General features: G+C 42.0%; 1 protein-coding gene across 7 annotated transcripts in view; it reads left to right on the top strand.

Moving 5' to 3' along the window:
• Positions 1–14,299, top strand: part of timeless (timeless circadian clock) — a 123,131-nt gene that overhangs the window by 91,497 nt on the left and 17,335 nt on the right. For all 7 annotated transcript variants that reach the window (XM_056734443.1, XM_056734439.1, XM_056734444.1 and 4 more), the window contains 7 exons: positions 532–629; positions 797–911; positions 5,029–5,230; positions 5,325–5,464; positions 5,544–5,629; positions 5,704–5,824; positions 5,924–6,006. In XM_056734443.1, the coding sequence (XP_056590421.1) occupies positions 532–629; positions 797–911; positions 5,029–5,230; positions 5,325–5,464; positions 5,544–5,629; positions 5,704–5,824; positions 5,924–6,006 (845 nt within the window). The remainder of the gene's footprint in view (positions 1–531; positions 630–796; positions 912–5,028; positions 5,231–5,324; positions 5,465–5,543; positions 5,630–5,703; positions 5,825–5,923; positions 6,007–14,299) is intronic.

The following is a 14,299-nucleotide window of genomic DNA, read 5'->3' as shown; positions in this document are numbered from 1 at the left end:
CTCTGACATGCACTGTGAGCAGTAAGGTCATATATAGTCAGGTGTGTGGCTTTCCTAATCAAGTCCATATAATCAAACACAGCTGGACTCAAATGAATGTGTAGAACCATGTCAAGGATGATCAGAAGAAATGGACAGCACCTGAGTTTAATATATGATTGTCACAGCAAAGGGTCTGAATTCTTAGGACCATGTGATATTTCAGTTTTTCTTTTTTAATAAATTTGCAAAAATGTCAACAGTTCTTTGTTTTTCTGTCAATATTGGGTGCTTTTTGTACATTAATGAGGAAAAAAAATGATCTTACATGATTTTAGCAAATGGCTGCAATATAACAAAGAGTGAAAAATTTAAGGGGGTCTGAATAGTTTCCGTACCCACCGTATGTGTGTGTTTCACTAATCCAGATACTCCATATTACTGTTTATGCAATTCAAAGAAAAATGTTTGTCCAGATCTTGACTTTGTTCGGGGCCTGCAAAATGGTAAACATGCCCCTGCATCGGTCACATGTGTTGTTCTATCAATCAGGTCGGTGTGGCCCGAAGGAGACACCTTTGGATCTGTGGAAGTGGGACCTGAGGAGGAACTAACTCTTTTGAAACGGATACTATTCACTAATCTCCCACGTAAGAAGGCCATGATCAACAGCTCTACACTATTGTATACTACTGTCCTGATAATTAACAAATGTCCATAATCAATAATAGTGCACTGTTCTGCAGTGGTCATACTTATACTGTGTCTTATTCAGTATCGTTTGGAGTCTGCTGGACTGTGTTGTTTGTACCCTCAGGTCCTGTTGATTCTGCTCTGGAGGATGATGGGATTGATTTGGAGGAGGAGGAGGATGAACTGGAGTCTGTCACAGTTTCCGAGTCAGAGTTCAACTTCTTGGACTTCAGTAAAAGGTTAAAGACAATAGAAGTGATCTTTAATTTTTAACTGTGTTAAAAAAATACTAATATAAATTGTCATACAATGATGAACAAAAAGACAGGAGATTAAATTATTGTTATAGAATTAAATTGTATTTACTAAATGTACTTTGGCTCATTGATTTCAAACCATACATTGCTTATGAAAGATTCAGCAGAACCTGGCTGTGGGTTGTTGAGCATTGAGATGTCATATGAAAGACCACCAATTCAAAATGTTGAAAAGTGTTTGATATTCAGCATTATTTATTTTGCCCAAATCATTGCATGTCGTTGTATATTAGTGTATTTTAAGCACTTGAAAGGGGGTGTCCGATTTCCAAATTACGCTTGTTTAGACAAAGTTGGGCCGAGTACTAAACAACTTAGTGGTCAATCAGCAGTAAGGTGCACAGTCTACAGGATGGACATTAGTCGAGCCAAGCGCTGACGAAAGCGAAAGATGGGGGTTAGGGTGTGTCTGTTTTGGTGATTTGAACATCAACAACAACTCTGAGAAATCGGACACCCTGCCTTTAAATGCTGATTTATTATGAGGTTCTATCTGACATTTTCCCATCCATCCATCCATCCATCCATCCATTTTCTTCCGCTTATCCTGGGCCGGGTCGCGGGGACAGCAGACTTAGCAGGGATGCCCAGACTTCCCTCTCCCTAGACACTTCCGGGGGGACACCGAGGCGTTCACAGGCCAGCTGGGAGACATAGTCCCTCCAGCGTGTCCTAGGTCTTCCCCGGGGTCTCCTCGTCCAGGGGGCATCCGGAAAAGATGCCCGAGCCACCTCATCTGTCCCCTATCGATGTGGAGGAGCAGTGGCTCTACTCTGAGCTCCTCCCGAGTGACCGAGCTTCTCACCCTATCTCTAAGGGATCACCCTGCGGAGACAGCTCATTTCGGCTGCCCGTATCCAGGATCTTGTCCTTTCGGTCATGACCCACAGCTCATGACCATAGGTGAGAGTAGGAACGTAGATTGACCGGTAAATCGAGAGCTTCGCCTTGCGGCTCAGCTCCTTCTTCACCACAACAGACCGTTACAGCGACCGCATTACTGCAAGAGCTGCACCGATCCGTCTGTCAATCTCCCGTTCCATCCTTCCCTCACTCATGAACAAGACCCCCAGATACGTGAACTTCTCCACTTGAGCCAGGGACTCTCCACCCACCTGAAGTGGGCAAGCCACCCTTTTCCGAGTGAGAACCATGGCCTCAGATTTGGAGTTGCTGATTCTCATCCCAGCCGCTTCACACTCGGCTGCAAACCGTCCCAGTGCATGCTGAAGGTCCTGGTCTGATGGCGCCAGCACGACGATATCATCCCCAAAGAGCAGAGATGAAATTGTGTGGTCCCCAAACCCGACGCCCTCGGGCCCCTATCTGCTCCTCGAAATTCTGTCCATAAAAATTATGAACCGAACCAGCGACAAAGGGCAGCCCTGCCGGAGTCCAACATGTATCGGGAACAAGTCTGACTTACTGCCGGCAATGCGAACCAAGCTCCTGCTCCGGTCGTACAGGGAGCGGATAGCCCTTAGCAAAGTGTCCCGAATCCCATACTCCCAGAGCACCCTCCACAAGATGCCGCAAGGGACACAGTCGAATGCCTTCTCCAAATCCACAAAACACATGTGGATTGGTTGGGCAAACTCCCTTTAACCCTCCAGCACCCTGGAGAGGGTATAGAGCTGGTCCAGTGTTCCACGACCGGGATGAAAACCACACTGTTCCTCCTGAATCCGAGGTTCTTCCATCGGCCGGATTCTCCTCTCCAGTATCCTGGCATAGACTTTCCCGGGGATGCTGAGAAGTGTGATCCCCGATAGTTGGAGCACACCCTCCGTTTCCCTCTTCTTAAAAAGAGGGACCACCACCCCTGTCTGCCAGTCCAAAGGCACTGTCCCCGACCGCCACGCGGTGCTGCAGAGGCGTGTCAGTCAAGACAGCCCCACAACATCAAGAGACTTGATGTACTCAGGGCGGATCTCATCCACCCCCGGAGCCCTTCCACTGAGGAGTTTCTTGATTACCTCGGTGACTTCAGCCCCGGTGATGGACGAGTCCGCCTCCGAGCCCTCAGCCTCTGCTTCCTCAATGGAAGACTTGACGGCGGGATTGAGGAGATCCTCTAAGTATTCCTTCCACCGCCCGATGATATCCCCGGTCGAGGTCAACAGCTGCCCCCCTCCACTGTAATAAGAAGTTAGTAGGGCACTGCTTCCCCCTCCTGAGGCGCCGGACGGTTTGCCAGAATCTCTTCGAGGCAGACCGATAGTCCTTCTCAATGGCCTCACCGAACTCCTCCCAGGCCCGAGTTTTTGCCTCCCCAACCACCCGGGCTCCAGTCCGCTTGGCCTCTCGGTACCCGTCAGCTGCCTCGGGAGTCCGACAAGCCAGCCAGGCCTGAAAAGACTCCTTCAGCTTGACGGCATCTCTTACTTCCGGTGTCCACCATCGGGGATTGCCACCTCGACAGGCAACGGAGACCTTACGGCCACAGCTCCGAGTGGCCGCGTTGACAATGGAGGTGGAGAACATGCTCCACTCGGACTCTATATCTCCAGACTCCCTCGGGATCTGGTTGATGCTCTGCCGGAGGTGGAAGTTGAAGATCTCTCTGACAGGGGATTCGGCCAAACGTTCCCAACAGACCCTCACAGGATGTTTGGATCTGCCGAGTCTGTCCAGCTTCCTCCCCCGCCATAGTATCCAACTCACCACCAGGTGGTGATAGGTCCTCCAATTAATTGGCATCATAAGGGTTTTTGAACCACTCTTACTCTGACCCGTTGCCTAGGACCTTTTTGCCTTGGGAGACCCTACCAGGGGCATAAAGCCCCAAATTTAGTTATTCACATATTCTTTTTCTGTGACCTTTGGCCATGTACACATTACAGATAAATTTGGTTGTCACTTCCCCTTTTATTGCTTAATCCTTTACCAAAATGAAACGCAGTGTGTACTATGGCTGGGCGGTATGACGGTTTATGCCATCAATGCAGGATGAAATGTCAGATTTTCTATTCCGTGTTTTCAACGGAATGTAAATAAGTAGGCATGATTAACTCTGAACTCTGAAAGTTTGGAGTTATGATGACAAAACGTGAATGAATCCACCCATAACAAATGAACATATCAAATATTCTTTTGACCTTCTTTCAGTCTAGTTTCGTGATCCGCTCCAGTCCGGCCCTTTCTCTCGGGCAGTGTTGCAGGGATCTGCGCTGCATATAAAATACTCATTCTCACGTATTTCAGAAGCCAGATTGGTTTGTTAAGCTTTTAATAACTTCCATAACTTGCCTTCATTTTAACTATGGTGAGCATTTAAATAAACTGTAATAGATAAATTAAATCAAAATGAACGGATCAATTGAAAAATTTGCGAGATTGAGAAATTAATGGGAGATAGTTCATTGTGATTCATCTGTCTAATCCTGTCCTTTCCGCTAGCCTAGTTTTATGTGATTAGTCTGATAATCTAGTCTTCTGTTATTGTCTTCTGTCTACCGCTCACGAGCTACAGTGTTTTAGGGGAGAAGAGTGAAGTTTTCGCGGGCAGACCTAGCAAAACGTGGGCAGGGACTATATGTAGTGACGTAAATCTGCGACAGTTCGTGAATCGGACTAGAGACGAGTCGTTTGCGTGATTAGCAGAGACTCCCTTTTGTCCGAGCCAATAACTTTATTATTCATTCACATTCGGATTTACAATTTAGCAGAGTGCTTACTTTCAAACACGGCAACATTGCACACTGAATGAAATAATATTTTCATGATCTCATTGTAGTGGAGTAGGTGGGGCGAGACCGTGGTTCTAGACCGGTGAGTAATTGTTAATGAGCTCGAGCTGTGCGCGCACCGGTCTCGAATCACGTATGAGATCGGCAGCATATAAGAGAACGAGCGACCGGACCGTCGAAGAGAAAGGACCGGGCCCGAACATGTTTGTATTTGTTTTATTTGCCGGCTGTCGACTCACGGTCGGATAAAAAAGGATAAAAAAAGTTATCCTAAATTCACACGGCTTTTATAGGACTTGACTACATATGACATATTGCCATTCACATTTTGTCTGAACTCCGATACACAGGTTTGCCAACCCAAATGTTGTGCGTCCATACTTCATCCTGCTGCGCTCGTACTCTCAGAATTCTGCTCATACCAACCACTGCATCATCCGAATGCTGCACAGACTGGCTGTGGATCTGAAAATGGAGGCTTTATTCTATCAGCTGTCTGTCTTCTGTGTCTTTAATAAGATTCTTGAAGACCCAGCAGCAGAGGTCTATCAGGTGAGACAACATACTTTACACTGAAGCACCAATAGATGTCACTGAATTCCGTTTGATAACTGGTTACATTTTTTTGTTATTTTGTTCCTGGCAGGAGCTGGTTACTTTTGCAAAGTTTGTTCTCAAGCGATTTTTCATATTTGCTGCGAAAAACAGCAAAGCGTTTGTGGAAATGCTTTTTTGGAAGAATGTGGGTGTTGTGAGAGAGATTACAGAAGGCTATAGTAAAGATGGGTAAGACTCCTTAACAAAACACATTCACAACACAAGAAAGATCTGGTGAGGTTTTTTTCATATGTCCATGTTTGATTAGTGAGGGTTCCAAGAAAAAAGTCAAGTGGACAACAGAGGAAGATCAAGAACTTAGGGATCTGTATGAGAAGTACAATGACTCCGGAGGTGAGAATACACACATGACATTTGTTATTTGCTTGGTTGGAAGTTGTTGTGATCTCCAAATTTCTGTTTGTCAGTGCCAGATATCGTCGAGACACTGATACCGTTGCTGAGCAGCACCCGCACACGGCGAGAGGTGGTTTCTCAGATAGTGGTGTTAGGCTTGGTTGACAGTGTCAAGGATTTGAAGAAGGAGAGGTGCAAATCTAATGTTAAATCTGTCGGTTGATATCATTGGTGCCTTGAAGTTGCAGCACTTGTCAAGCTGTGTCCGTGTATTGACATCTTTTCCAACAGGAAAGGAACATGTATCGTGCTCTGGACTGAAGAACAGGAACAGGAACTCCAGACACTCTTTGAGGAGTACAGAGACTCTGATGGTAGTGTAAATGTAGTTCTACAATATCACAAAATTTCAGAATAGAGATTTTCTGGCCTGTCAGTAGTCATGGAATTATGAGCAACTTTTGAACAGTTTTGTTCATTTTCTACTTCAGCACATATCCGGTCCTGGAGGGCCTCCCCCCTGCAGAGTTAAGCTCATGATAGACCTTGTTTGACCAGGATTGGAGCTAAACTCTGCTGGAAATTGGCCCTCCAGAGCATATGGTCTATAGAATGATGCACTACATTTAGCATTTTTATGCATTTGGCAAACACTGTTATCCAAAACAACTTGCAGTGCATCCAAGCTTTACATTTTTACTGTGTGTGTTCCCTGGGAATCAACCCACAACCGTTTGCTCTGCTAACGCAATGCTCTACCACTGAGCCAGAGGACTGGTTGATATGCAACTATGCTGTCCACGATGGATGAAAATCAACTATTCTTGCGTGTCTATTAACTTACACCTTTGACTAAAATCATAAAGGTTCAATCTATGCTGGTACTGCCACATAGGCAGAGAAAGCATAATCATCATAAGGTATGAAACGACGTCACAAACAGTCTTTTCAACAAAACAATCATTATTTCTATGTGTAGAAAGATCACAGAAGTACTGGGATTAAAGCAGATAGTTGCCTACTCAGACGCGTTTACAAGCCCCTACTCTGCCCAAATTAATCTCACACCAAATAATAGATCAACATAAGTAAATAAAGCCAGACAACAAAACTGATCTTATGATTGTCTTTCAGGATTATGTCACACTGTTCCGATTATGCTTCACATCTTAACTTGACAGTTCTGAAACGAAACTAACGATTGCAGTTTGTAGTGCGGACAAATCAGAGTGCACATTTGTATCCGCCATTACTGTAAAAACATGTCAACAGAGTGTGTGGCGCTTTTCACTGTATTAACGCTAATAGAGAAGCAGCACAATAAGAGCTTTTCATCAAATTGCCCAGCATTTCATGTTTTCAGGTTTTTTAACTCAACTCAACTTTATTTATATTGCGCAGTAGAGTACTGTTCTGCACTCTTTGATGCAACAAGTACATCAGTTGTTGTTGGCAGTGTCACTGGTTCCGGTTGATCTAAATAATGCAGCCTAAACCCTATGAGGATTTATATTATGGAAGTGTAGTGTATGCAAGATTAAAAACATGCGTCTTTAATCTAGATTTAAACTGACAGAGACAGAAAAATGATCTACCACCTGAATTGATTTTGAAATTCTAGGTATTACCAACTGACAGGATGCCTGAGAGCATAATGCATGTGAAGGACTGTAACAAAATAAAAATTTGCTTGAAAACTGCGGAGATAAACCATGTAGGTCTTTATAGGTAATAAGCAAGATCTTAAAGTTAATGCAATGCTTTATAGGTAACCAGTGCAAGGTTGACAGAACCGGTATGAGCTAAACTGCTCATACTTTTTGTACGTGTAAGAACTCTGCCACGTTTTGGACCATTTGTAGTTTTTGTAATAAGCCTGCAGGGCAAACACATAACAGTGCATAACAGTAGTCTAGTCTTGATGTCATGAATGCATGAGTTAACTTCTCTAAACTTCTCAAATCGACATAATTTCGTAGTCGATGTAATCCAGTACAATACTTCCATGGCCGAACTGTATCAGCGCGGCTACAAGCCGGTTTTCCTTTACCCAGTGAAACTGCGCATCACCATGCCTGACGGGGAGAAGACCTGGCTCCTGTCTGCTTCACCTGCGATCAAGTTTGTCCAAGGTTTACACAAAAATCCGTAAGCAAGTGATCTTGAATATCGTCCCCTTGTTATTTTATCCCCTTGTTATTTTTTCAGTGCAGTCTATGGCTTCATGGCAAGTTTTTTTGGCTTCGTCTCGATCCGTAAACTTTGTTTTTCTGCGCCTGAAACAATATAGGCTAACTGATCCCACCTGTTTAACATTCTTACCAAGTTATGTGGCCTTGCCCTCCGGTATAAAATATATTGTAATATATTAATAATATATTTAATAATATGTATCTATTGTATCTATTGTTTTGGCCAGTGTTAACATATCACTGCTCATGCTTCACAATGCAGTCACCCACCACACACCCCATTTATATAATATATAAAGATGATTTATTATGAATACATTTATATACTCACTCTTCTGTCCCAGGTATATATAGGTGTAAGGCTATTACTGCTGTTGTCTCATGTTCAGCTGGCCGTTACATTAGCTGAGCCTTAATGTGTGACTTCTATGATTGTTATAATGTTTGCTCGAGGTATTTAAAAAGGTTTAACTTTTGTTCTTAAAGTTTTTTCAAAGGATTTTTCAATCCTACCGCCAGGCAGTTCTCTTTCTTCTCCCCTGTTCATGGTACTTTCTCCCGAATTGATTTTTTTCTAATTGACAGGAAATTACTCTCCTCTGTCAACTCATGCTCCTATAGCCCTATAGTAATCTCAGACCATGCAGCGGTCACAGTTGACATTTGCCTTTCCATTAGATCCCTGTCGCTTTACTTCGCTACTTCTTAGCGATTCCATTTTTGTTAATACTATCAACAGTCGCATTGACCTCTTTATTTCCACTAATGTTGATCCGGCTGTGTCTGCAGCAACAATCTAGGACATGCAAAGCCAATTTAAGGGGAGAAGTAATATCCTACTCTGCTTACCATAGAAGGATTGCTGCTGAAAAGGGTACCTGTCTCTTCAGGGCTACATCAGAACTAAAAACAAAATGTATAGACTCACCTTACGCAGATGTTTTTAAGGAACTGCTCATGAAAAAAACAGAATTTGACATCCTGGCCTCTAATGAGTATACCAAATCTCAATTAAAAACACGGCATCATTTTTATGAATTCGGAGATAAACCAAGTAGACTACTCGCATACCAAATTCGACAATTTTCTTCGTCAACGCATATTACCCAAATTAATACTACCAATTATTACACGAACAATATACGAACAACTATTAATCCTCAAAACATTAATGACCAATTCGGAGACATTTAGAGTTTGTTATTTACTTCTGAGAGCGTGTTTGATGAGGCACACTTCTGCTAAGCATGTTCAATAAATCACTACAGTCTGGCATCCTCCCCACCCACCTTTCACACTATGGCAGGCCACCATCTCTCTAATATTAAAAAAAGGCAAAGATCCCCTCTTCTGTAGCAATTTTTACCCTATCTCTCTGCTCTTCGCAGATGTTAAGTTATTGGCTAAGATGCTGGCAAAACGCTTAAAGTCTGTTCTTGCTACTATTATTTGCACAGACCAAACAGGGTTGGCTGTTTGATAAAATTTACTCACCTTCGTCCTCAGATTCTCCAGAATTAGGCATCTCAATGGATGTTGAGAAGGCATATGACTTGGAATAGGAAACACATTTATTTCTTGGATAGAGCTATTATATACATCCCCCCTAGCCTGTGTCCGCAGACACAATGATTACTCAGATTATTTCCCCCTCAATCGTGGAACTCGGCAGGGCTGTCCTCTTTCCTCGCTATTGTTCGCCATCGCCATTGAACCTCTGCCGGTGGCCCTCACGTCTAGTCGGTTCTGGGGCATCTGGAGGGGAGGTGCTGGGCACAAACTTTTGCTGAACGCGGATGACCTCTTACTGTTCATCTCTGACCCAGACAGATCTGTCCCCCTTGCGCTGGCCATGCCGAAGGAGTTTGGGCAAATTTCTGGTTACAAACTAAATCTTCAGAAATGTGAGCTCATGCCCATCAATACTGCAGCCACAGCCTATCCCCTTTCAGACTTGTCATTTAAGACGTCTTTAAGTCATTTCAAATATTTAGGCATCTGTGTAACCAGAGATTACTCGGATTTGTTTAAATGTAATTTCTCCCCTCTGCCTGCTCGACTGACTCAGGACTTCCACCGTTGGTCTCTGATTCCTTTATCTCTTGCTTGCAGGATAAACTGTATTAAAATGAATGTGCTTCCCAAATTCCTCTCTCTTTCAATCTATACCCCTCTTTATCCCCCAAAATGTTTTCCGCTCACTCGACAGCTTGACAGTTCATATGGGACAAAAACCCTCCCAGAATTCGGAAAAACACTCTGCAAAAACCCAAAGAAATGGGTGGACTAGCACTACAAAACTTTTTATGTTATTAACAATCAGTCTCCAATGTGACTGCATATGGAGTTTGCCTCATGTGGCTCCTCCTCTCTAATGTCCCTTCTGTGCCTTTCCCCCTGACATTATCACAATTATCTTATTACAGTAATATTATACTTAAAAACTGTCTCAAGATCTGGACTCAATTGAAAGCCATTTGGGGCTCTGTGCATTCCAACCCGTTGTTTACTCCCTCTATCAATGATAGGGTTTTCGCAGCCTGGGAGAACCGTGGGATTGTATCTGTCAAACATCTTTACATTAAGGGAATATTTGCATCCTTTTACCAGCTAGTGGGTGCATTCAAATAGCAGAAATCCCACTTCTTCAGATATTTACAAGTCATACACTTTGCTCACAATAGCTTCCCTGCTATTCCTCCATGCATCATCTCTTTGCGCCCGGCATGGGGTTTTGCAGTACAACGTAATTCTTGGAGTCCACAGATTTAAAAGCAAACTAGCTCGCTTTTATCTGGGCACCGATCCAAATTGCGATAAATTTCACTTGGGACCAGCTAATCTCAGTCACATGTTTTGGACCTGCCCTGCTCTCTCTCGGTTCTGGAATTCTGTATTTGACTAAACTGGTGGCTTTTCTCACATTATTAGCGAGGCGTGTCATTCTGATGCACTGGAAGACCCCGTCTCCCCCCTCCCACACCCATTGGATAAGGGAACCCTATCCTTTATGAAATAAGAGAAAATCAAACACTTCCTCCGTGGCTCTGATGTAAAATTTCTGAAGGTTTGGCAACCCTTTCAAGAGCATGTCCAGTCTCTTCGGCTGGATGCTCCCCCACTGGCTAAACAGCCCCCTAAATTGCACCTCCTTGTGGCTCCTGGCTGGCTCACCTTTTCTCCCTGTACTTGCAGCACACAGTATGTCTCGTTTGTTAGTGTCTTTTAAGTGTCTTGCGTTCTGTTTTGAGTTTGGTTTTATTTATTTTTTTATTTTACTACATTGGTATTATGTGTTTCCAGGTTTGTTATTCTGTGTGGGTATTGACTAACTTTATCCTCTTGTTTTAACTAACACCACTTTCTCTTATTAGTGCTAACCTCACCTCATTCATTGGTCTGTTGTATATTACCCACTCAAATGTATATAAGGGTCTGTGTCTGTTCTTTTTGTCGAAAACTCAATAAATAAATTGTATATAAAAAATAAAAAATACTAAGAAAAGGATCAATAATTTCTGGGAGCATCTCCTTCAGTAGTTTTGACGGTATAGGGTCTAGCATGCATGTTGTTGATTTAGATGATCTAATGATTTTAGATAGTTCATCGTGATCTACGTTTGAAAATAATTGGAATTTCTGGATGTTCAGCTGGTTTCCCTTCTGGTTGCATTGTTATAATTTTTTCTCTAATATCTTGGATTTTTCTTGTAAAGTAGTTCATTAATTCATCATTGTTATGCTGATATCCAGAATCTGAAGTCGCCGTTGACATATTTTTTGTTAATTTATCCACTATGTTAAGTAAAAAACTAGGGTTGTGCTGGTTTTCATTCTTTTAGTGATGAAAAGTAGGCGGATCTAGACGTTTTTATGACTTTCTTGTATTTTTGAGTACTATCCTTCCATGCTGTACAAAATACCTGTAAATGAGTTTTCTTAAAATTCCGCTCCATTCTCCGGGTCGCTAGTTTTAGAGCCTGAGTGTGTTGGGCTTCGTTTTTTAATCTTCTTTAAATGGAGAGAAGCAACTGTCTAATGTTTCTGAGAAGGTGGAGTTAAAATTTTCAATAGTAATGTGAAGATCTTCAACTACCAAAGATGCGTTTCTCGATAATCTGCCCTTTAATGTCTCAAATCTCTAGCATGAAAAATAATGGTGAAGTTATTGTTCTACCGTATTTGTAACATGGAGTTTGATTTGTAGCCGTAGGCCAGTGAAGCAAATATAATATCAGATAATGATCCGAAACGTCTTCACTCTGCTGAAGGGTTTTAACATCGTTATACACATTTATACCGTAAAATAGTATTAAATCTAAAGTATGATTACCAAGGTGAGTGGGTCCTGACACATGTTGACTAACGCCGATGGAGTTAAGAGTGTCTTTGAAAGCCATTCCCGAGGCATCTGTATCGTTATCTACATGGATGTTAATGTCACCAATGACAGAACTCTATCTGCGGCCAGTACTAGTTCTGATTTGAACCCACCAAATTCTTTAATAAAATCTGTGTGGTCCCCTGGAGGCCTATATACAATAGCTATAATCAATTAAAAAAATGTTTTGTCCTTATTATTAGGTGTTGATTCATGAAGTACCATGACTTCAAAAGAATTGTATTTAAAATTAGACTTCTGGGAGGTCCTAAAATAATTATTGTAAAGTGCAGCGACACCTCCCCCTCTGCCTTTTAGACAAGGCTCGTGTTTATAATAATAATCTTGGGGTACAGAGTCATTTAAAGTAATATAATACTCTGGTGTCAGCCATGTTTCTGTTAAAAGGAGCATATCTATTTTATGATCTGTTATCATATCCTTAACAAAAATTGCTTAATAAGTGATAGCCGTAACGAGCCGGAACGCGATCGCAAAACATACAAGGGATGATCAAAAGTCCAGACACTATGCACATGATAAACAATGCAAAATTTGCTTCACTGCTTATTAGTTGTTGTTTGTTAGTTTCCTTGAGTAATAAAAATGGCAGAACTCTCGTTCTTTTAGTGGGCCCTGCAACATTTTCCTTACTTTCGTTTTATTCCAACGGTTTTGTACAGTATTTTGGGACGTCACGAACATACTATTTTAGAAAACATTTCAGAATGACGAAAATACTGATGACGTGCGAAAACTGTAAATGGTGCTTATGTGTAACCTAACGTTAAGTCTCTACCAGGCTGTAATAAGGTTCAATAAAAGGAAGGAAGGAGGCGGGAAGCGGTGAACATTTAAATAAAGTTTAATCACAATAAACAAACAATAACACGGAAGTAAAATGCCGGTAGCCACCTCACGGTTGAATTCTGCACCCTTGTTTGGTTGATGTGCCAAAGCTAACAGCTAGACGAAATGTGCCCCCCTCACTGTTGCTTCAGCGCAATGTGCATAGCACACACACAAGCACACTTGCTCGCTCCAAGCTAGAGCCCTGCACTGGCCTCAAATGTATGCTCTGGTACAGGCCTCAAATTTAAGCCCTGGCCTGGCCCATGTCTGACAGAGTCCAAATGAAACCTGTGCTTTTATACAGTCTTTTCCAGCAATTAAAATATTTCAGTTTCGCTTTTAATGGCAATTTTTTTATTTTGTTTCTTCATTAAGTAAATTAAGAAAACTGTTTGGAGTATTTTTTTGTTTGTTGCTCAGCCAGATGCAGAACGCATAGTCTGATGGCTAGCTGCGCTGGAGCGCATATTTTAATTAGTTAAGCATGATCCTGTTGAAACTGATGCAACCATTCAAATAGTTTAGTTTAGTTTAGTTTATTTTGTATTTGCAAATTATTCATGTTGCGTTTAATTTTAGAAAGATGTTTGGAGTATTTTTTTTGTGGCTCAGGTGCATTACTTTTCTCGAATTTGAATTAATTATGTGAATGAATTTGCCCTGCCCTGTGTCACAGTGTCCCAAACTTTTCAATATATTTGGTTCAATATATTACATTATCGCTGTGTACCGAAGGAGAAAGCGTCTGTCATTAATTGTTATGCTAGTCGGAGCTCTGGTCATATCAAGACTGGACTACTGCAATTCCGTACTAGCCAGCCTTCCAACCAATACAATCAAGCCCCTGCAAATCTCTTCAAAACGTTAGCAAATTTGCCATAATCCCTCATTAACATTGTGTTACGAATTCTCTTTAGTCTAGGGGTTTCAGAGAGAAAGTAAAAGAGAGTAAAAAATACTTAAATAAACAAATGAATGATGAGAAATCTCCTTTACCTCTATCCCAGCTCTTTTCACTTTAACCATAGATATCTACCTTAAAGTGTTCACACAAGATCCTCCATTCAAACAACACCGTAAAATGAAAGTATGCCAAGTCAGGAAAATAGTTAATTGGTTCATTTATTCTGGGTTAAACAAATGCCAAAATAATATAGAACCTAGATCAAATCTCAAGTAGATAATCAATTTAAATAATCAAGGTGCAAATGGCAAAATAACATACAAAACAGTCTTACTGAG

Source organism: Triplophysa dalaica, chromosome 21, assembly GCF_015846415.1.
Source record: "Triplophysa dalaica isolate WHDGS20190420 chromosome 21, ASM1584641v1, whole genome shotgun sequence".
Taxonomy (NCBI): Eukaryota; Metazoa; Chordata; class Actinopteri; order Cypriniformes; family Nemacheilidae; genus Triplophysa; species Triplophysa dalaica.
This window is presented reverse-complemented; position numbering and strand designations above follow the sequence as displayed.